Consider the following 20,015-nt stretch of genomic DNA (forward strand, 5'->3'; position numbering starts at 1 on the left):
AAGAGTCTTGTCAGAGATCTGAGGGAATCCCATCTAAAATCGGGATGGAGCCCCATATGAGCGCTGTGGCGCCTGGTCCAGATTCACAGCAACTCTTCTTTTCTCTCATCAGTGTTCAAGAAAGCTGTCATCCTCGTCTACCGGGACAACAACAAGCTGAAGAAGAAGGTGATGAGACTTCCCTCTCAGAGGAAAATCTCCTCATGTACCTAATTACTGTTCTCGTGTCTAAACATGCTGAAATCCTCACTAACTCACCTCATTGTTTTCTCTGTGTGTGTGCGTGTGGGTGTGTGTGTGTGTGTGTGTGTGTGTGTGCGTGTGCAGAGTGGCCCACGCTCGTCCCATGGAGACACGGACCCGTTTAAGTTCCGCTGGCTCATCCCGCGGTCCTCCCTGCAGGTGCGGCTGGGGAACTCAGCAGGTGAGTGTCCTCTCATCTGTTTACCACAGCTGTGGCTTTGTCCACATACAACACTCAGCCACAGCACACACACCTCTGGGCAGCTGAGTCCAAAAGAAAGGAAGGGCCTGAGAAAAGGGAAGATGTTTTGTGCATTGAGGTTGGATTTCAATATATCAGTATGTGTGTTTGTGTGTGCGTGGACATGTGTATGTGTGTGTGTGAAAGTTGATCCTCTTTAGTGGAGCTCTTCCTCATATTAATTTGAATCCAAATCAATTCAATTCAGGTTCCTGTATTAGCATGGCTGTTTAGATACAGTGTTGTCATGGATATTGTGGAGAACATCAGAGTAATATTATGATCCCCTTTTGTGACCTCAGGCTCAGAAACCAGCTGTATCTGGGAGCTAATCCACACCAAGTCGGAGATCGAGGGGAGGCCAGAGACAGTGTTCCAGCTCTGCAGCAGGTGAGTGGACACAGTTGGGGTGAGAAAGAGAATCCTTCAGAAGTGGAGGCCATGCCACAGTCATTTCCTGACTATTAAAGGGACACCAGGCAAGCCTGATGCTTTTTCTCTACGAAACTCCCCCTCGCTCGGTCTGAAGCTCTTTTCCTTTTCTTTGCGTCTTCCGTCAAGGGTTTTCGCTGCTTCTTCACCGGCTCTGCCATTATACACACGTTTGCAACAATCTCTAGCGTTTCGTTAGCCTGCCTCTATAAACTGATCCTGCTTCGGTCGGCGGGTAGGATACACCGAACTTGCAAGTGGGATATTCTTCCTACAGGCAGTAGGGACGGGCGGGAGAGCCTTCATTCGCCCCGTAATGAGTCATTTAACCATATACCGACTTACGAAGATGATTAATTAACACGAAAACGTTGCCTGGTGTCCCTTTAACTGAGGTTTACACATTGATTAGGTTGGGGTTGGGATGAGGTTAATACACTGGGGCAGGCAATACATGGGAACGCATTTCTTTTTTTTTTATTCTACTTTATGATTAAAACACAATCTGATTCTGATTTGGACACTGTGGTTAATACATGTTTTTTTTTTTTTTTCAATTTGTATAAAACACTGTCCTGCAGTTTATACACAGCGTGGCTAATACACTGGAAATTACGGTAACAATTACTCAATCTCTCTCCAAACAGCATTCCAGAAAACAAAGTCAACATCATCAAAGTGATCCGGTCGGTTCTGAGGGAGAACGTGAGGCGGAACATGCCATCGGACCGGGCCTGCAGGGAACGCCTGACCCCACTTCGCAGCACCCTGCCCTCCTCCGCAAGGCTAGGTCAGTTCCCCTCGCAAAAAACAACAATTAACACAAGGGGAGCGGCCAGCTGGGAATAGACACCAGGAGCACGGGGTAGATTGGAAGAGTATTGTTGTTTGTGATAATGCTGCGGTGCGGGGGAATGAAAGAAGCTCTGTCTCCGGGGCATGTGACCTTTCTGCTCTCTGATGAACCGCTGCAAGCCTGCTGCTTGTGTACGCAATCATCTCAGTGGGGATAATCGGCTGTGATGGTAGCATATCAACCAGATGGTGCCCTCACTGAACGCCGGGAAACTGACAGACTTGTCTTTGTGTGTGTGTGTGTTTTTGTGTGTGTGTGTGTGTGTGTGTGTGGTTGCTGCAGGTTCCTCCAGGGCCTCCTGGCTGTGCAGACTGGACCCTCCTTCCCCCGCTGCTCCCCACACAGATGTGCCAAGCCGCCGGCCGGCCGACTCCGACGAAGCCAGTCTGAGCAGTGGCGCCCCCAGTGACGGGCGTCCCCCGAAGCCCGCCGAGCGTCTCTCGCCCCCGTCCCCGTCCTCGGCCGCCTCGTCCCTGTCGCCCTGCGGCAGCGCGTCGGAGCCGCTCAAGGAGTCGGACATCCTGAGCGACGAGGACGAGGAGTTCGCCGAGCGCCTGTCGTCGGGCCGCAGCGACTCGCCGCCCAGCGCCATCGAGGCCCAGTTCCGCCAGCTGCGTCTGTCCGAGGAGCAAGCGGCGGCGCGGGCGCCGGCCCCGTGCGTCCAGCCCGAGGGGGGCGAGGTGGACACCCCGGAGAGGCGTCCGCCCGCGTCTCCCCGCGAGCCGGGACCTGGGCTCCAGCGCGCCCACTTCTGCCCCATCAAGAGGAAGAGCGGAGGCAGCCTGCGCCGCAGCCAGGGGGCGCTCCTGAGCATGCGCGAGCACAGCCGCTCGCTGGACAGCCAGGCGGACACGGCGGCAGTGGCGGCGGCCGACCTGAATAGCCTGCTCGAGCGGGAGTTCAGCGTGCAGAGTCTCACCTCTGTCGTCAACGAGGATTGCTTCTACGAGGTGGCCGAGTCTGGAGACAGCAGCGCGGCTACAGCCAGCTCCTAGCACCCGCAACACAAACCACCCCCCCCCCCCCCACCCCCACCCCCACCACCACGCACGACAAGCCCAGACCAAAGAACACGCATAGTGACTGACCTAGAACAAACATTTCCACTGCCATTCAGAGGAGCGACTGTGAAATTGAACAATGCAATGGTGACATGAAGGAAGGAATGGATCTCCTCCATATTCTCAGAAGGCCTGGAGGAGCTCCGCTGGCCTTTTGCTGCCTCTAGTCAGTATCAAATTGAAGGTGGGAGAGACAGACTTGAGTCCACCACAGCCGTGAGGCGGGTGTAGTCTGACCCCAGCAGGGGAGCTTCACTTCCTCTGATCGGAGGGTCTCTGGTGGTCTGTTTCCGTGCCTCAGCCCCCCCCCACGCATCCCCCCTTGAACTCAGCGTGTCGTCCAGTTGTGACAGGGATCGCTCCCCTTGTTTTGCCATCTGATGAAGTAGATCGCCGCCCTCGTCATGGCAACAGCCCCCCTTGCCTGAGAGCCACATCAGGTGACTTTCGCTGTCTAATCTTGGCCTCGGCAACGGTCTGAGCACTGATGCACAGCCAAAAGCCAGACACACACACACACACACAGGCACACGCAGGAGTGCACACCTCTGAGTGAGCTGCTCTTGACCTCGGCCCCAGCGGGACCCAGAGTCGCGCTGAAACAACAACTAAAAGATTTATTTTTTTCTTTTTTAGTCCAGACTATCTGCCTTGCTGTATTTTTTGTGCACTGCATACACAATTTGCCTACATTTGAAGCATTGCTTTTTATTTTTTATTTGTACATTCTTGGAATTGTTGGATTTTTATTGAAAAAAAGAACACTTTTTCTCTCTTTTTTTAATTTATTGATAGTTTTTTTTTTATTTTATTTTTTATATAGGAAAGCAAACTTTGGGCTATGGCTTGAATTCCTAAGATCCAAATGCTAAAGGGAGACGGAGCAATCATGAGTCTTGCATTCTAATGTTATCTCACCCAATTAGCATGGTGTTCATGCTCCCCATGCGTTTGTAGCTACCAGTGTACAGGGTGGTAAGTGTCCAATGGTATCAGCAAGATTTAATTGAATTAATGTGTTGACTTGGCAAGTTGCCGGAGGGGTGAAAAGGCTCAAGTCGTCAAAAGGCACTCCTTCTAAGATTGTTCCTTTTTTAATGTCCAGATATGAACATAATACTATTTTCTCTGTACTGTAACTTAATTTGAATTTTATATTCACAGTTCTTTGCAAATGAAGACAGTGTAACTTGTAATAAACAGTGTCTGACATGACGGTAGTGTGGTGATATTTTCCTTTCTAAATGGCTACGGAGGTACAGTGCATTCTGATGAGTATAATGCAGCTGAACATGTTCACCAACAAACCTTTCCTTTGATGCTGGCAAACCAAATGACTGAAAAATAGCTCTCTCTCTCTTTTCATTATTTCTAAATAAAAACTACTTTGAGATTAGGCCCACCACGAGGAATCACTTTCAATTGTTTTTTTTTTTTTTGGTCTCCTTTACTACACTTTTCATTTAATTATTGTCATGTTAATTCAAAAAGACCAATTTCACAATGTTCATCTTCATGCTATTTACAATTTAGTCATTATTGATGAGATTCCAAGTAAATATTATACACATTTATTGAACAAATCAGAAAGATACAGAATACAATTACAGAAGCACACTTGCAGTTATCACAGGTGTTCTCTGTGATGTCTTTCACTAAATGCAAAGTAATAGTATCTATTTTTACAATGTGCTGTCATCCTGGAACAAAAGAAAATCTGATGGCTCCCTTTCTCTGCCTCTGAAATGTCTGAGATAATGAAGAGGCGCCTTACTGGGATGTGATTAAAGCTCTCCTATAGCTGCTGTAGGCTCCTGACAAAGTTTCAGGGCAGCTACCTTCTCTCTCTCTCTCTCTTCCTCTCAGTGTTTCTCTCCTTTTCTTTTACAAATTCCCTAGTGGCTGATGCAGAGCGCGGATAAAATGGCCTCAATAGCTGCAACTTGTTCTCATTTTTTATGTTGTCCACAAAACCCTTGTCGGTGTGATATCTCACACACCAATGGGCCCTAGTGTGAGCACGCAGGTTTGAGGTGGAGTGTGTGTGTGTGTGTGTGTGTGTGACAAGCACATCCCACCACCCCACCACCCCACCACCACCACTACCTCAGCACACACACACACACACACACACACACACACACACACACCCCTTCCCACAGTTTTAACGACTTCCTTTTACCCCCTTTCACTTTCCATTTCATCACTGGGCTTTGCTTGTCCCAGAGCAGTGCCTATGCATCTCAGTGAGTCTGTCAGCCAGGTCATGGTGGCAGAAGAAGGGTGTGTGTGCGTGCGTGCGTGTGTGTGTGTGTGTGTGGGTCCTCTACCCATCCAGCTTCATCACTAAAGCATCGCCAGCGCCTGGCCCACCACCACCTCCTCGTCGCCTTCTGGAGACAGGGAACCCACGTTGAAAAATTCATGCCCGTGCCTGGTGGGTATGTCGGCACTAAGAGCAGTCTGTTGTCTCTCTTTCTCTTCCCTTGTCATCCTTCGTTTCGTCCCTCACCGCGCCCGAGCCAGCTTAATGTTATTCTTCCTCCACCTCTTCCTCGTCCTCCTCCAGTACAGCTGGAGGGTGCGGGCGCCTTGTTTAGGGTGCAGGTGCTTCATTCTTCTGCCTCGTCCCGTGGCGCCGGTCGGGACTCTTTGTGGGGCGGGCCGACGGTGGTGGCGGCGCCGGCGTCGTCGCGTTTGCGGTGCAGCCGCTTCAGCCGCTGCTCCTCGCGGAACTCGTAAGACGCGAGGCCCTGTTGCCGGGCGCACAGCTGGCCGTAGGCGTCCGCCAGGGCGCGGAAGTGCGGGATGGTGAGCTCGGTGGGCCGCAGCGTGGGCTCCACGCAGGCCCGCCGCAGCAGCTCTTGGGTCAGCTCCGGGCGCTCCGCCTCCGGGAACAACATCCTGAGAGAGCCGCATCAAAAAGAGAGAAAGAAAGAATGAGTGAGTGGGAGCGAACGACCAGCCAGGCAAAACAGCGCCAGCACCACGGATCGACTACGCTCGATAATGCTCGGTAAGAAGAGGATGTTGTGGGTAGTGCACCACCAGTCTGATTACATGGTACAGACACTTCTGGTGTAGCAGAAATGTGAGCACCAACGCACTCTGTTAAAGCAGCTGCTATGGTTACATAAGCCCTTTACCCTCGTCTAGAAATGACACCCCCATGACTCATAATTGCCGCTCTCCCCCTCTCTCTCTTTTGTTATCTTGGCCTATATTGACTCATAGCAGGATGATGATGGAGAGGAGCGAGAGAAAAACTATTTCACCAGGGAAGAGCATTTTATCCACAGACCAGAGGCAGCTATCAGATAGAAGAATGGAGAGGGCAAAGACAAAAGATGGGGGGAGGAGGAGGAGGAGAAGAAGAGGGGAGGAAGAAATAAAAAAAAGAAAGTTGTAGGCTACAGTATAGCTGGGGGAGAGGTGAAAGGAGATGATGCTTACGCAAGCCCTCGGAAGCAGTGTTTTCTCCGGAACTGGAAGGCATTCTTGACTAGCTTCTCCACCAGACTGAAGGGCTGCTGGATCTGGGGCTGGGCCAGAGGAGTGAAGTGCACCACCCCCACATCCACCTACGCACACCACAGGAGACACAGACAGACAGATATGGTGAAGGCTAAAGCACACGCACACGCACACATACACATACACATACACATACACATACACATACACATACACATACACATACAAATACACATACACATACACACACACACACACACTCACTCTCTCTTTCTCTCACACACAAATACACACACCAACACGCACAAAGGCAGTCAAGTGTAACAGCCTAATCTCAGAGCGCACTAAAGATCGGCTGGCTCTCTACATTGATGCCTGAGATGGAGGATGGGAGAGCGGGGAGGGGAGAGGCAGAGAGCGGAAACAGGGGAGACCAGGAAAGGAAGAGGAGGAGGGGGCGAGAAAAAAAAAGTGACGCAGCATGTGATGACAAGCAGGTTCCAGTTGCCACAGTAACACCTGTATGAAGGACCTTAAAAATCCAGCCTCTTCACATCAACATGCTAAGCAAGGCCCGCCGCACTGCCAAATGAGTTCACCAGACACAGTCACACACATATTCACACACAACCACAGTCTGCCTAATGAGCTTCAGTCAAAACAGTCGCAAATATACACAGCTTCTCTCGTCACCCTCCCTCTCTCTCTCTCTCTCAGGTCTGCTGTGGGGGAAGGCATGGCCATGCTGTAGCATCAGCTGGGCACAGAGCGAGCGAGTGTGTCTGAGTGCTGGGATTAGCGTGGAGCGGGATGGATGGGGGAATGTTGGCCGGGCTGCGCTCCTCCTGCGGCTGAAGGGGGGGCAAGCAAAGCAGAGCTTGGCGCTGGCTCTCTAGCGGCTGTCTCCCCGATCCCTTCCCTATCAGTGCTAAGCTGATATGACAAACTGTTGAAGTAATCGTGCCAGACCCGGCAGAGCCCGGTTCCTCCTCAGATCTTGCTCGCTCCCTCCCTCCCTCCCTCTCTCTATCTGTCTGTCTGTCTCTCTCACTCCATCCCTGCCTCCCTCTCTCCTCTGCCTGGGGACAGCTCTCCTTTTCATTGTGGGTAATGAAAGGGACTGTACACACAAAGAGCAGCGCGCGCCACCGCTTGTGCAAGCCACACTCCAGCCTCGGCACTTTCTCCCTTGATCTGCTACCCCGCGGAGGAGCGGCAGTCGTGTCTTTTCGCGCGCTGCTTCGCAGGAGGTCTCCGCGAGCGTTCAGCACTGCAAGCAGACCTACAGCGAAGCCGACCGGAGCGGCAGGGAGACCCGGACAGAGCAGAAGCGCCTAGAGGCCAGAGAGAGAGAGAGGCGACGAGCCTGGTCCTTTCATCTCTCGTTTTCTCCCTCTCTTTCGCTCCCCCCTCTATCCCTGCTCTAACCCTCACAGCCCTTCCTGATGGAGTACGCTTGAGCAGGCGAGCGGACTCGGGAGAGCTGCGGCTCAGCGCGGCGGCGCGTGCGGACGAGCAGGGGAGGGTAGAAGGGGAATGCGCTGGCGACAGAGTCCCCCCCGCTATCCACTGAGCTCAGTGGCGCACAGGTACGTGAGCAGAGTTCCACACTTGTGCTGAGCTGGCTTCGCCATGCCGGTAATTGTATTAGGCTTTTAATTGCCTTTCCCTCCTCCCCGCCTCTGTTGTTATCTGGGTCTTGGGGATGGGCGGAATAATGTGGGCGAAGGGGGGGGGGGGCTAAATTAATCTAAGGAGAGAAAAGTTGCAGTTTATTTGCATGGTATTGCTTAATAACTACATTTGCATAAAGGCTCTGTGATCTGAGCAATATCGCAGTGATTCCTTCCCGAAGCAAAACTTTTCAATGATACTCCCAGCTCTCTACTGACAAAAGCCCCGGCTTGAGTGTGGACGCCTTCAACTCTGGTGAACCCGTAGGTCACTTCACAATCCTTCCGCGCAGAATTGCAAGGCTCGATTGTTCAGGCTCGGCAACGAGGACTCGGCGCGTGACAGCAAAGAGTTGGCTGGGAAGGGTGTCTGTGCCAAGAGCCATCAAAAAAAACATTGCTTCATCTGCACGTGTGGAACACTAGCCTCCAACGTTTTTACGGAAATCGTTTTTGTCACCTGTCAGTTGCACACGCAAGAGCACTGCTTTGTAGATTGTACCCCTCCCGCCCCGTGAACATATCCAAACACAGTAAGATGACGCAGACACAAGAATGCTAGGAAGGAGCTTGGAGAAAAGAATGCTTTTAATTCTGCTCTCCTGGAGTAATTAGACCATTTGTATTCTGCACTTCATGATTTAGGAAGGCACCAGGGGAAACGTCGATACTCTGACTGTACGGGCAGCAGAATATCAGCAGTTGGCTTGTCCCAGTCACTTTGGTAGGTGATTTATGGGCGGCCTCTACATGGCTTCACTTGCCTCTCCGCTGTAATGTATGCCGTGCAAACCATTCATCTTCGCCAGATAACCCTGGCACACAAGAAACTTTCATCTTAAATCACGACATGGGGCGGCCTGCACCACCCAACCCCCCACCACTACCACCACCACCACAGCCTCAGAAACGCTCATATGGTCATACGTCACATCCAGGGGGCCGCAAAGCCGTGGCCCTCGGCCTGACTATATATCATGTGGTGGCTGCTCCCCTTTTCATTCCCTCCTCAGTGGGAGAAAAGGTCTTGTGAAATGGACAAGTGAATGAGTTTCCATCCTCTAATGGACTTGGCTGGCCTTTTAGAAGGGAGGAAAATGAGCAAAGAAACGTATCCCCTAATGATTTCTCTAAAAAAATTCCACACTCCAAATTGGATTGTTATGTAAGAATCTATATGCAAACTAACTGTTTTCATACCACAGCCAATTTATTAGAGTATTTTTTCTTTAGCAAAAAATGACTTAAAACATTTACACAGATTTTAGCCAGTTTGTGCAGCTCCGTGTTCATTAGCGAAGTCTTTGCCATCTTTCCAGTCGTGTAAACAGCATACTTCCTTCAGTTGCAAGAATTGCTCTCCATCTTTAACTATGTCCTTGGAATGTCTACAACCCGTAAATGAATAAACACGCAGACTTAATCCATTTTTTTCTTAAATCCAATTCAAACGCACTGCATGGAAGATCTGCTAGATATAACCTTCACCGCCAACAAGGGGAACTCTATTACAGTGCACACTTGCCCTGCCTTGCTCCTATAGCGCTCCCAGTCCCCTCCCATTTACACCTACAGTACTCCCAAACCAAGAGAGAGCACAAGGCATTTTGTCATTTCTAGTGAGGAATAAACCAGGTTATGGTTGCGGGCCTTCAGGGATCCAACACCTGAGAACCTGTCAGTTTCCTTTACATAAGAGCTCCAGTAAACAATGGGAGGGGAGGGGGAGGGGGAGAGCATATTAACCATAAATACACCATCAAAGTATGAACTATGTTGTGGAGAAGGAACACAGACATGCAGGCTAAAGATAAGCTGAACATGCAGAAAGAAGTCTTGCTTTGTGCTTAGAGCTTCACATAACAGCCAAGGATGGACAAAGAGCAGTGTTCCTCTCTGTTGGGATTGTAGTATTGTTTAAAAAAATAAAATAAAAAATAACAACAACAACAACAACAACAACAACAGTAGGTAGGCCTATAACCACCAGTGACCAAAACCGAAAGCTGTTCTTAAAAGTGCCTCAGCTGAATCAATGACAAGTGACAGACAGGACTAATTTAATACCCTTTAAAAGAAAGTAGGCTATGCAATGCACCTGACCACCCAATCAGTTACAAGGTTTATGGTCATGTGATTTCAACTCTCTCTCTCTCTCTGAAGCTATCCGTTTTCAGAATGATTAAATGAATCGGTTAAATTGGGCATAAATGAAAATGAGAATGACACATATAGTTATATCAAGAATGAACCCCCGGCTAACATTACGAGGTTTGTATCTGTAATATCAACATATTTACTATGCATAAAGTTATAGCTATTTAGCTGACTAGCAATGTTAACAGTTAGCTGAAGTTATTGCTAATGGTTCCATGTAAAGCTGTGTGATATGTCCAGTGTAAAGTAAAATGTAACCTTAGAAGAAAGGTAATGTTAGCTACCAATGCTAGCAAACGAAAGATTAGTGTTTCAGCTTCATAACATAAAGGTCATATTGTTATGGGATATTAACGTGTAATGTTAATGTTAGAGTGTCTCAAGTCTGCTAGCTTAACTGCCCTAGGTGCTATTCTAAAGAAAGGCGAGCTGGTTTAAGCTCCGGGCTTGTTCTGCACCAGCACCACATCTTGTTGTTAACTTAGTTATTTATACTCAACCAGTAGCCTACTCAACAGCTAGCAAGCAAATCTTATTAATAACCCGAATTCTCATCATGTTGGCATTCAAAGGCATTACTAATGTGTTGTAGGCAAGTAATGGTGCTCATCTGACCTCAACTGGTTAGAACCAGTCTATCGCAGTGATCTCCCATTTCTTATCAACATAACCAAGCTGATTGTGCCAGTGCCAGATTGAGGTCTGACCTGGCCTGAACCCTTAATTTACCAACTAAACTAACAGCCCGAATATGTAAAACCCAGCTAAGTAATGGTAACTCAAGAATGTCTGTCCAAAATAGAAATTTCTGATTGAAAATCATGTTTTTAATATATTCTAATATTATATATTATTAATATTTATTATTATTTAACTGTTTGGGCATACAGTTTAACACACCTATTTGTCTACTTCTACTCCCCTGTCAACAACTGGGTTTTCCCAAGAGCCTAACCATTTGTGCAATGCAGTGCAGTAATTACAGGCATATAATATGCTAATGAGATTTCAAATTCATCATCTGAGAAAAGGACAATCTCTGTGTTCAGTCATGCCTTTACAAATGGCATGGTGAGGTGATAAACTAAGGCACCATGCTTATAATAGCTTCCCATGGCTTCACACATCAGCAACTCACACGTCCATACTCCCTGGGTACATGTTAACAGCCTCCCTCTTCAATCTCCCAGTCACTTATTTATTTATCTGCTTCACCAATAGGATCTCAGAATCTCCATGATCTTCATGGCGAGGAGAAACACACTCTCCCTCTCTCTCTCACACACACACTCACACACACACACAAACAACACAGGCACTAAGGTAGAGGACATTCATTAAGGCAGTTAACCACCTGGGCCCAAAACATGACATCTGAAGGTCAACATCCTGCAAGGCAGAGCCTCTACTATACCTCCGGTGTGTTTGTGTCATACATGTTGGCGTATGTTGTCAGTTCTGTTTGCTCCAGGTTTCACTATATTGATTCACAGGCGGATCAAGAAAAAAAAAGCTATATAAATTGATTGGTCAGCCAAGTCATAAACAGAGGGGGTTAAAAAAAAAAACAGATCCCTGTCTTAGATGAAGCCATCCTTGTTGTGATTCTGATGAGATCTCACAGACTTGTCAGTCACAGTTAAAGTCATACTATGATAATGGAGACCGCACATTTTTTCCCTGGGACATCATGTCTATATTATCTCAGCCCAGTCTCCATTTTCCTCCCGTTTTGCCCTCTTTGTCATTCATGAATCAAGGCCGTCTTGCCACTCCCTCCCCCTGTTCCTCGCCCTTGTGGAGGGGGAGCGGAGTGGAGGGGAGCAGCTGGGAGTTTAGCCTCCTAGAGAGAGACTGCTGATGCTCTTGCTCAGGGGAGGGTCATATATGGTGGGCTGTCCATGGCTATGAGCTATGTTTGATGGATCACCTTTTGGACTACACAAAGACAGACAGACAGGAGGGGTATTCTCAACCGCAAAAGTGGTAATGATAAAACAGACTAAATGTCATAACTTATATACCAAGTTTTAAGGTTTGTGTCAAGTGTTTTTAGGTTATATATTCGGGGTTGGTTAAAACTGAGGCAATGTCTATATGTTTTTGTTTTTCACAGAAATGATTTCACAGTGTGGCTTTTAGTGAAATATTGTTGTCTGAAAATCTTAAGAGTAACTCTGTGCAGGTGAATAATCCGTATAACTTCTTATTGTGTCCAGACCAAGGTTCAGATGATCAATTGATAATCATGAAAGCTAGGAGTGCTAAATGAGAGGGAAATGACAGTGACAACTCTTATCATGAACTGGTGTTATTGCGGGTTGTGTCTACCGCATGGCAACTGAAATGAGCTGACGCAGAGGGTGGTTAGTCCAACCACAGTAGCCTACACTGAAGCAAACCATGGCTAGCGTAGGTGACTACTTGGGATACTTTCAGATGCGCACCCAGACCAAGACTACTAACTCGTTTGGAAGAAAAGCACCGTGTTAGTTAATACATAGAAGAACAAGAATCTGATAACTTGTATGTAATCCAGTAATAACATTCATCTGTTAATTATACGTAATCGGACGACCGTTTTTCTGTCAGATCTAATGTGTTGGTATGTGTTTCAACTATTTATAACTATACAGAAAATGAATAAAGGCGATCATAGAAAAAATAAGACAAATTATTATATTTTTAAAAAGCAAGAAATAAATGAAAAATAAATAAAAACACGATTTGTAAGACTTGATCCGAACTTGAAGCAAAACAGTAAATCATTCGTGCCGTCTCGATCTCAGCATCTACTGATGTGACGTAGGAGCGCTTTTCTGTAGAGCTGAGGAGGAAACACGATCGCTTTTCAAATGCTCCGAGCAAGCATGTGTGGTCCGTGACTGGGATGTCCTCTAATATACTGTTGCTAAGGAAATTGATGAGATGAATGGATGTGTACGGCTGTATCCTCGCCCCCTCACCTCCCGTGTTTTTTTTCTTCTCTCTCTCCTTTTCTGTATGTGTGCATTCAGCGACTACAGCAATCAACCTGACGCGTTATAGCACCCGCTGCACCAGTCGAGGTAAGCATCTCAACATTCCGCTCTCTTGCATTCTAAACAAATTTAACCATGTCCTCGAACTAATGCCAGAAAGACTGTCATTCTAATGTACCAGACGTTTATATGATGCAATCACTGTTTAAAATAGAGAAATGGAAAATAAATGAATTGTATTGATGATACAAAACTTATAACATGATGGCTACGGAGCTAAATAGTATGTAATAGTTAAGTGTAAAATGAATTATTTACCTTGTGTGTGGATGTCTAGTCATTATGTTGCAGAAAACAATCTCTTACATTCTCCTTGAGGATGCAGCAGCTTTTAGCTAATAAAATTAGCTAAATACAAGAAACTTAACTCTCCTTTCCAGTAACAGTTCCAGAGGGAGCTGAACATGGAGCAAGACACAAAGTGACCAGAAGAAGAGAGAGAGAGAGGGAGAAAGAGAGAGGAAGGGAGAGAGGGTGAAAAAAAATGCTAAGGCACACAAAACCCAGGGTCTCCAGTTCTGATCAGCAGCAGCAGCGGTAGTCTGCCTGCATCCGCCTGGCTCCCTTTGTTCCCTGTCGGAGTGAGAGAGCGTGAGTGTGTGTGTGTGTGTGTGTGTGTGTGTGTGTGTGTGTGTGTGTGTGTGGCGCTGCTGGTCCTGCTGCTGGAGGAGGAGGGGGGGGGGGGGGGTGGAGGAGGAGGAGGGAAGGAGGAGACGCCACGCTCAATTCTATTTCTCATTCCTTTTTTTTCGCCCAGGAACTGCAGCCGCCACAGCCGCAGATCTGAGTGGCTGAGCGGCCACTGCCAGGTCCTGCAGACGGAGCAGCAGGAGCACGAGGTGGGGGGTGGAGGTAGTGGTGGCTGGCAGCCGCGCGGAGAGGAGGAGGAGGAGGCGCAGGCGGCGGTGCCACTGGCGGTACCCGAGTCTCGGCCGTGGATGCTGCCCTCTGGGGACGGCCTGAGGATGGCCTCGCCCGGCATGCAGATCTTCGGCTTCGTGCTGGCGCTGCTGGGCATCATGGGGGCCACGCTGGCCACGCTGCTGCCCAACTGGAAGGTGAGCGCCGACGTGGCCTCCAACATCATCTCGGCCATCACGCAGATGCAGGGCCTGTGGATGGACTGCACCTGGTACAGCACCGGCGTGTTCAGCTGCACGCTCAAGTACTCGGTGCTGGCGCTGCCCGCCTACCTGCAGACGGCGCGCACCACCATGGTGCTGTCGTGCGTGCTGGCCGCTCTGGGCCTCTGCCTGGCCTCGCTGGGCCTCAAGTGCACGCGCTGGGGAGGCGCCCGGCGGTCCAAGCAGCACGCCGCCATGGCCAGCGGCGGCTGCTTCCTGCTGTCGGGCACCCTCTGCCTGGTCCCCGCCTGCTGGTTCACCGACGAGGTCATCAAGAGCTTCCTGGACTCCAACGTGCCGCCCAACAACAAGTTTGAGCCGGGCGGCGCGCTCTACGTGGCCTTCGTGTCGGCCGGCTTCCTGCTGGCGGGCGGCTCCATCTTCTGCGCCACGTGCCCGGGCAAGAGACAGGGGCCCCGCGACCTCATCCTGCTGCCCCCCGACAAGCTGCTCCTGCAGCAGCAACAGCAGCTTCTCCAGCAGCAGCAGCACGACCAGCTGCAGCACCAGTACTGCTCCCTCTCGCCCATGGACAACAAGACCGGCTACAGCCTGCAGGACTACGTGTGAGCGTGCGAGACTGGAATGAGGGGGGAAAACAGATCACGCTGGACTGACTGACTGACTCACTGACTCACACACACACACACACACACACACACACACCAGACACACACACACACACACACACACACACACACACACACACACTCACTTAAATGTCCATATGTGCTGCCGCAGTCTGTCTGGGAATATGCTTTCTGTGAGATAAAAGGGGGAGTTTAAAGTGATGAGACGAAAGATGGGAGAACTAACGTCTTTTCACCCCCTCCCTCCCTCCCTCTCCCCCCCCCCCGTTTTCCCCCGTGCAAGCACAAACAGTGGAGGTATTTCCTGTGCTGTGCCTTGGAACAGACGGCCGGTGAATATTGAGGTGTGCAGGGGAGAGCACTGCAGTGAGTGGAGCAGAGACAGCGAGTCACAGCCAGGAGAAGAAGATGCTGAACACATCAGCATGACGTAGATGGTGATCTAGAGTTCCTTTGGGAGTAGAAAACCTATAATGGATACCTGGTCCCTTTTTTTTTCTCTTGCTTGCTCAAAGGATTGGATTGAATTGAACAATTCTCAAAAAGGACGTGGGAAAGCAATCATTTAGCTGCTAACAATCGGACTAAAAAAGCAAGTTGGCAATATGTTTCAAAGAGGCAATAGTTACGTGGAGTCCCTTGTGTTTTGCAAGCATTTTAGTCATTTTGGACTGTCCACTAGGGTAATAGCTGAACTAATGAGGTATATCGTCTTATTTTTGGTAGCTGATAGAATGATCGATATTCTGCCGAAGCATGCTGTCTGGAGCCTGTGTTGAATGCAGCCGTATGCCTGGATAGACGTCGAGACGCAGCCAGAATGCCTGTGCCTCAAAAGCTGTAGTTTGTTTATGCCGCTTAAACTGTTGACGTGAGGCTGACGGCCAGACAGAGAGGGTTTGGTCATTAGAAGGAGGGGGTGGGGGGTGGACGTGTTGGCTGGACTATGCTGAATTGAGCTTGCATCAGATATGACTGACAGGAGTCCCATTGTCACCGCTGCAGATGAGTAAGATAAGTCCGTCGCGCCAGCAGAGTGGACAGTCAGGACAGGGCTGCCGCTTCCCCAGTAAGCCCCAAACAACAACAAGGAGCCGCCGTCGCCAGGGTGCACCCTGCTCATTCATCACACGTACGCACGCACACACACACACACACACATTCACTTAAAGGCACACAAGCAAAAACACACACACACACACACACACATTCACATAAAAGGCACCCAAGTACACACACACACGAGCGCACTGAGCTGCATGCACGCTTCTCACTCTCGCCGTCCCTCACTACCATGGAAACAGAATCCAGCACCCAAATATCTTTATTGTCCGGGGGGGGGGGGGGGGTTTGTGGATCTGTAGCTGTGCAGAGGGTCGTAGCTTACTGCTTGCTTTGCTTTCAGTCTCTCGTTCCTGCTCCTTTCTGCTACCTTCACGCTCCCTGTCGTGATTCACCCTTGCGCTTGCCGAGATCAATGTCTGGAGACAAAGCCCTCTGCGGCACCTCCTCCCAGGCATGGATCTGTTTACCCTCCCCTCTCTTCCCCAGCGGAGGTCACAGGCGTCAGGCTCGGGCAGTAGTGTACATGGCTGTATGGGGGGAAATGGAAATCCCTTTCCTTCCTCCCTTCATATGTTATGAAAATATGCATGATTTTTTAAGAGTGGCCTTCATGCTTGTTACAAGTGTTCATCTCATCAAGATCACGTCGAGGGTGGATTTCAAGAGCAAATCCACTTATAATTTATCGTCGCCTCTGTTTGCACCAGTAATACGCAATGCTGAATATGTGTGTGTGTGTGTGTGTGTGTGTGTGTGTGTGTTTGTGTGTTTGTGTGTGTGTGTGTGCGCGCGCGTGTGCATGCCTACATCTTCCCCACACTTGACCATCCTGTCAGCGAGCACCTTCTTGCTCTCGCTAGGCGCATATGGAACATGCCTGTGACAGCAGGAACAGTTGCATGTTGAGTACAGGCTTGCCAGCAAAACCCAGTCAACCACACACATAAACAAACAACCCACCTCCTCACAAGCAGCACATACACATGCATACACACACACACACACGCACACACAACCAGCACACAATCGCCCCTCTTTCCTGTTGACCGCATGTCAAGTGTGTGTGTGTGTGTGTCAGTGTGCGTGAGATTGAGCGTTTTGATGGGTGATGGAAGATAGCGTCTCCAGCCTGGGAAGAGTGACTCTGGTGACAGGCGCTTGCTAGTGATGTATGGCGCGGTGTGATCTGGAGTCCCGCCGGGCAAACAGATGGCGCAGACCAGCCCGCCACCTGCAGGCGGTGCTTGGCGCGCGGAGAGGGCAACGCCAGGGACCTGGCTGCCCTTCTGGGGTGGATTACGCCACAACCATAGCTGCCACGATGGACACCTGGACAATGGTGGCTGCCCAGGCACTGTTACGAAATTGCAATAACTATGCTGAATGTGCTCCCCCCGAAACAAAAGCTTGCAGGATGTGTTGGGGTGCAAGAATGTGCCAAATCTACTTCTCACAATGAGTTTTGCCATTTATGTATGGTCCAATAGTTCAGAGCTTGCCAATTCAACTAAGATAGAGGAATTTGGTAGAATACGAGTGTATCCAAGAACACAAAAGACCTGTCCACGCAGACTGAACATCCACTGAAATGCGATCTTGTTTACAGTTTTCATAGACGCAGTGAACATTTCTGATTCATTTTAATGTATTGAATCTCTTCTGTAATTCCAGAGCACAATTATCTCAGTAGAGAAACCTGGTTTAGGCAGAATGTGAGGAGCTGTTTTTTATTTAAGGAAAGGCACATCAGTTGTGCATTTGGGATTTGTTCTCCACTGCATCTGAGCTTGAAGAAGCATTTTCAATTAGCCATTACTCTATGAACTTTTCCTTTTACCGAGGGAACATGCAGTTGAACCCTCATTTAAGCATCCAAGCATGTTCATACCAAATCTTCTTTATAAGAAGCAACACATTTTACACCTTGACGTGTGACTTAGATTGACAGCAGCTGGTTTGTGGCTCAATATTGCAGATGCTCACAGAGGGGAAACACATTTCTTTGTACATAGTTATGCTAGCAGTGTGAACAAACCCTTCCCCCTTTTGTCTGGTAAAATTTAGCAGGCAAAACTAGGCCGGAGTCATTTATGTGATATTGCAGCTTGTTTATCAGCACTAATTCATGAGCTTCAAATGGCCTGGGTGTTACAGCTCTCCAACAGTTGAATATCATTACTAAATATAAACAATAATAATAATTAGCATTTGGTTAAATGCAGCTTATTTTTGTGGATGCTTAAAGCACTTCATAATTTTGCAAAGGGTTACAGTTCAAAGCGTTCCAGTACTGTTGTCTCAGTGTGCTTGTGCAAGTAGTTATATTTTTTACTAATAAAACTATTTTGTGGAAGCAACATGTCTTCATATTATCATCATTTCTTCTCATCTTGTTCTCCTAAGTCCTTAAAATATCCATTTGGTTGGCTGCTGAAGGGTGGTAAATGTCGCTTGCCAGAAACACAGATTTTTGGACTGTGCATGCTGTGCTACGAGTGGGCTGCTTGCTTAGAGTGTTCATGGATTGTGCCTATAAATGTAACCAGAGAATAGACTTCACATGACTGGGTTTCTATTTGTGCCTTATTGGGGGACACACATGAACTACTAAACAAAACAAAAAAAAACACATCTGAAGGAATGACATGAAACTGTGCACAACAAAATTTTCCAAAAGAAACTCAATGTGATTGCATGGTATCACAATGAAGCTCCTTCAAAGGAGAAGCAAAAGCAAAGGCAGTCTACCCAGCTGGAAAGCACACAACAGAGAAGCTCGGAGATAACGGGGAGAGGCGCTTCTGCGCTACATGCATGAGCACGGACAACGTTCGGATGATTCTACCCAATTAAGATTCTCTGGCGTGGAAAGCAACAGCTGGTTGAGCAGAGCAGGTTGCGACGAGGAGAGGCAAAATCTGCATCCTCTACGCTGGGGTACACAGAAAGATGAAATTGGCTCGGTTGATTCAGGGGGATGTCTAGTCACACAGATGTGGCATCCAGTCTGAGTGTTCACAGCTCGCCTGCCCTGCATTCAGCTAAATTTAATCCACATTTGCCTATAGGCGCCCTAGCTGCCATCTGAGCTCCCTGGGAATATAAACTACCCCTTACTGCGAAATGAGAACATCTGAGGATGGTTCACAGATGCATTTCTCACCATTTTTATTGCTCACAATATTTGGCTGGCATTACAGGCAATTACTCAAAGTCTGTTGACATATCGAAAACATGCCTTTTTTCTTTTTGCCTTTTTTTCCCTCGAAGACACACCTCCCCACCTCTGGATTCATCACAGGCTCGAGTCAGTTATGCAACCAAGCAGAGTCAAGATATGAGAAAAAAAAAAAAAAACATTTCCTTGTGGGTAAGCACTAATAAGATCCTCTCCTCTTGTGTGTTTAACCTACATTTGGCTTCAAAGAGTTTGGCCCAGTGTAGCCGCCATGACACATCACAGATGCAGGGCTAAGAGGCGGGATGAGAGCTTCAAATCCTGCTCAGTCTACCCCCACACTCCTATCTCGACTCATAACAGTAACCCACCACTGATCCCCACACACACAAACACACACACAAACACAAAAACACACACACAAAACACACAATTCTGGAAAACATGAACAGACACACACTCTCCTCTCAGTCTCATGTTCACGTCCCCCTCTGTTGCCTGCCACCATGAGGGAAAGGGCAGAAATGCATTTGATGTATGGAGACTGGTCGTTACAGGTCCATTACGAGGCATGTACGCTAAGGCCCTGCACGAGTCCTTTCTGGCAGGTTACACGGTGGGTGTGACTGATATGAGACGCCCATACTGAAAGCCATCAGTCACTGTTAGCTCTGTCCGCCACAAGTGTGACGCTGTAATATGCGGCAAAAGGGCCGATCAGTCAGAGGACTCCAATATCTCACCTTGTTTAATGGGAGGCATTTTCGTCGGGGCAATCGCCATCTTCATAAGGGTTCAGGTACGGGAGATATAATACGCTTGTCAGCTGGGGGCAGGGAATGACCTTGGCCTGTTCAACGCTCCACGGTGTCCTAGCATG

General features: G+C 48.7%; 3 protein-coding genes across 15 annotated transcripts in view; 2 read left to right on the plus strand and 1 right to left on the minus strand.

Moving 5' to 3' along the window:
* Positions 1–4,048, plus strand: part of tiam2a (TIAM Rac1 associated GEF 2a) — a 64,524-nt gene extending 60,476 nt beyond the window's left edge. For all 3 annotated transcript variants that reach the window (XM_042073018.1, XM_042073017.1, XM_042073019.1), the window contains 5 exons: positions 113–168; positions 328–424; positions 787–874; positions 1,564–1,706; positions 2,055–4,048. In XM_042073018.1, coding sequence (XP_041928952.1) covers positions 113–168; positions 328–424; positions 787–874; positions 1,564–1,706; positions 2,055–2,767 — 1,097 coding nt within the window. In that variant the 3' untranslated portion in view covers positions 2,768–4,048. The remainder of the gene's footprint in view (positions 1–112; positions 169–327; positions 425–786; positions 875–1,563; positions 1,707–2,054) is intronic.
* Positions 1–20,015, minus strand: part of tfb1m (transcription factor B1, mitochondrial) — a 43,229-nt gene that overhangs the window by 14,724 nt on the left and 8,490 nt on the right. For 3 of the 4 annotated variants that reach the window (XM_042073037.1, XM_042073036.1, XM_042073038.1), the window contains exon 7: positions 6,287–6,414. In XM_042073037.1, the coding sequence (XP_041928971.1) occupies positions 6,287–6,414 (128 nt within the window). Of the gene's footprint in view, positions 1–4,388; positions 5,738–6,286; positions 6,415–20,015 lie in introns of those variants that run through there. The other variant, XM_042073035.1, reaches the window with a different exon arrangement.
* Positions 7,796–18,314, plus strand: LOC121693540 (claudin-20). Of its 8 annotated transcripts, none has more exons than XM_042073039.1 (3): positions 7,796–7,896; positions 13,155–13,205; positions 13,936–18,314. In XM_042073039.1, exon 3 carries the CDS (start codon positions 14,117–14,119, stop codon positions 14,870–14,872), a length of 756 nt encoding a protein of 251 aa, XP_041928973.1. In that variant the 5' UTR covers positions 7,796–7,896; positions 13,155–13,205; positions 13,936–14,116; the 3' UTR covers positions 14,873–18,314. The 8 variants fall into 8 exon arrangements, 7 of the variants coding, with proteins under 7 accessions (XP_041928973.1, XP_041928978.1, XP_041928974.1 ...); XM_042073044.1 differs by having other exon boundaries at positions 13,164–13,205; XR_006025531.1 differs by lacking the exons at positions 7,796–7,896; positions 13,936–18,314 and adding exons at positions 9,705–10,251; positions 13,559–13,748.

The sequence above is a fragment of the Alosa sapidissima genome, chromosome 19 (genome assembly GCF_018492685.1).
Source record: "Alosa sapidissima isolate fAloSap1 chromosome 19, fAloSap1.pri, whole genome shotgun sequence".
Classification (NCBI taxonomy): Eukaryota; Metazoa; Chordata; class Actinopteri; order Clupeiformes; family Clupeidae; genus Alosa; species Alosa sapidissima.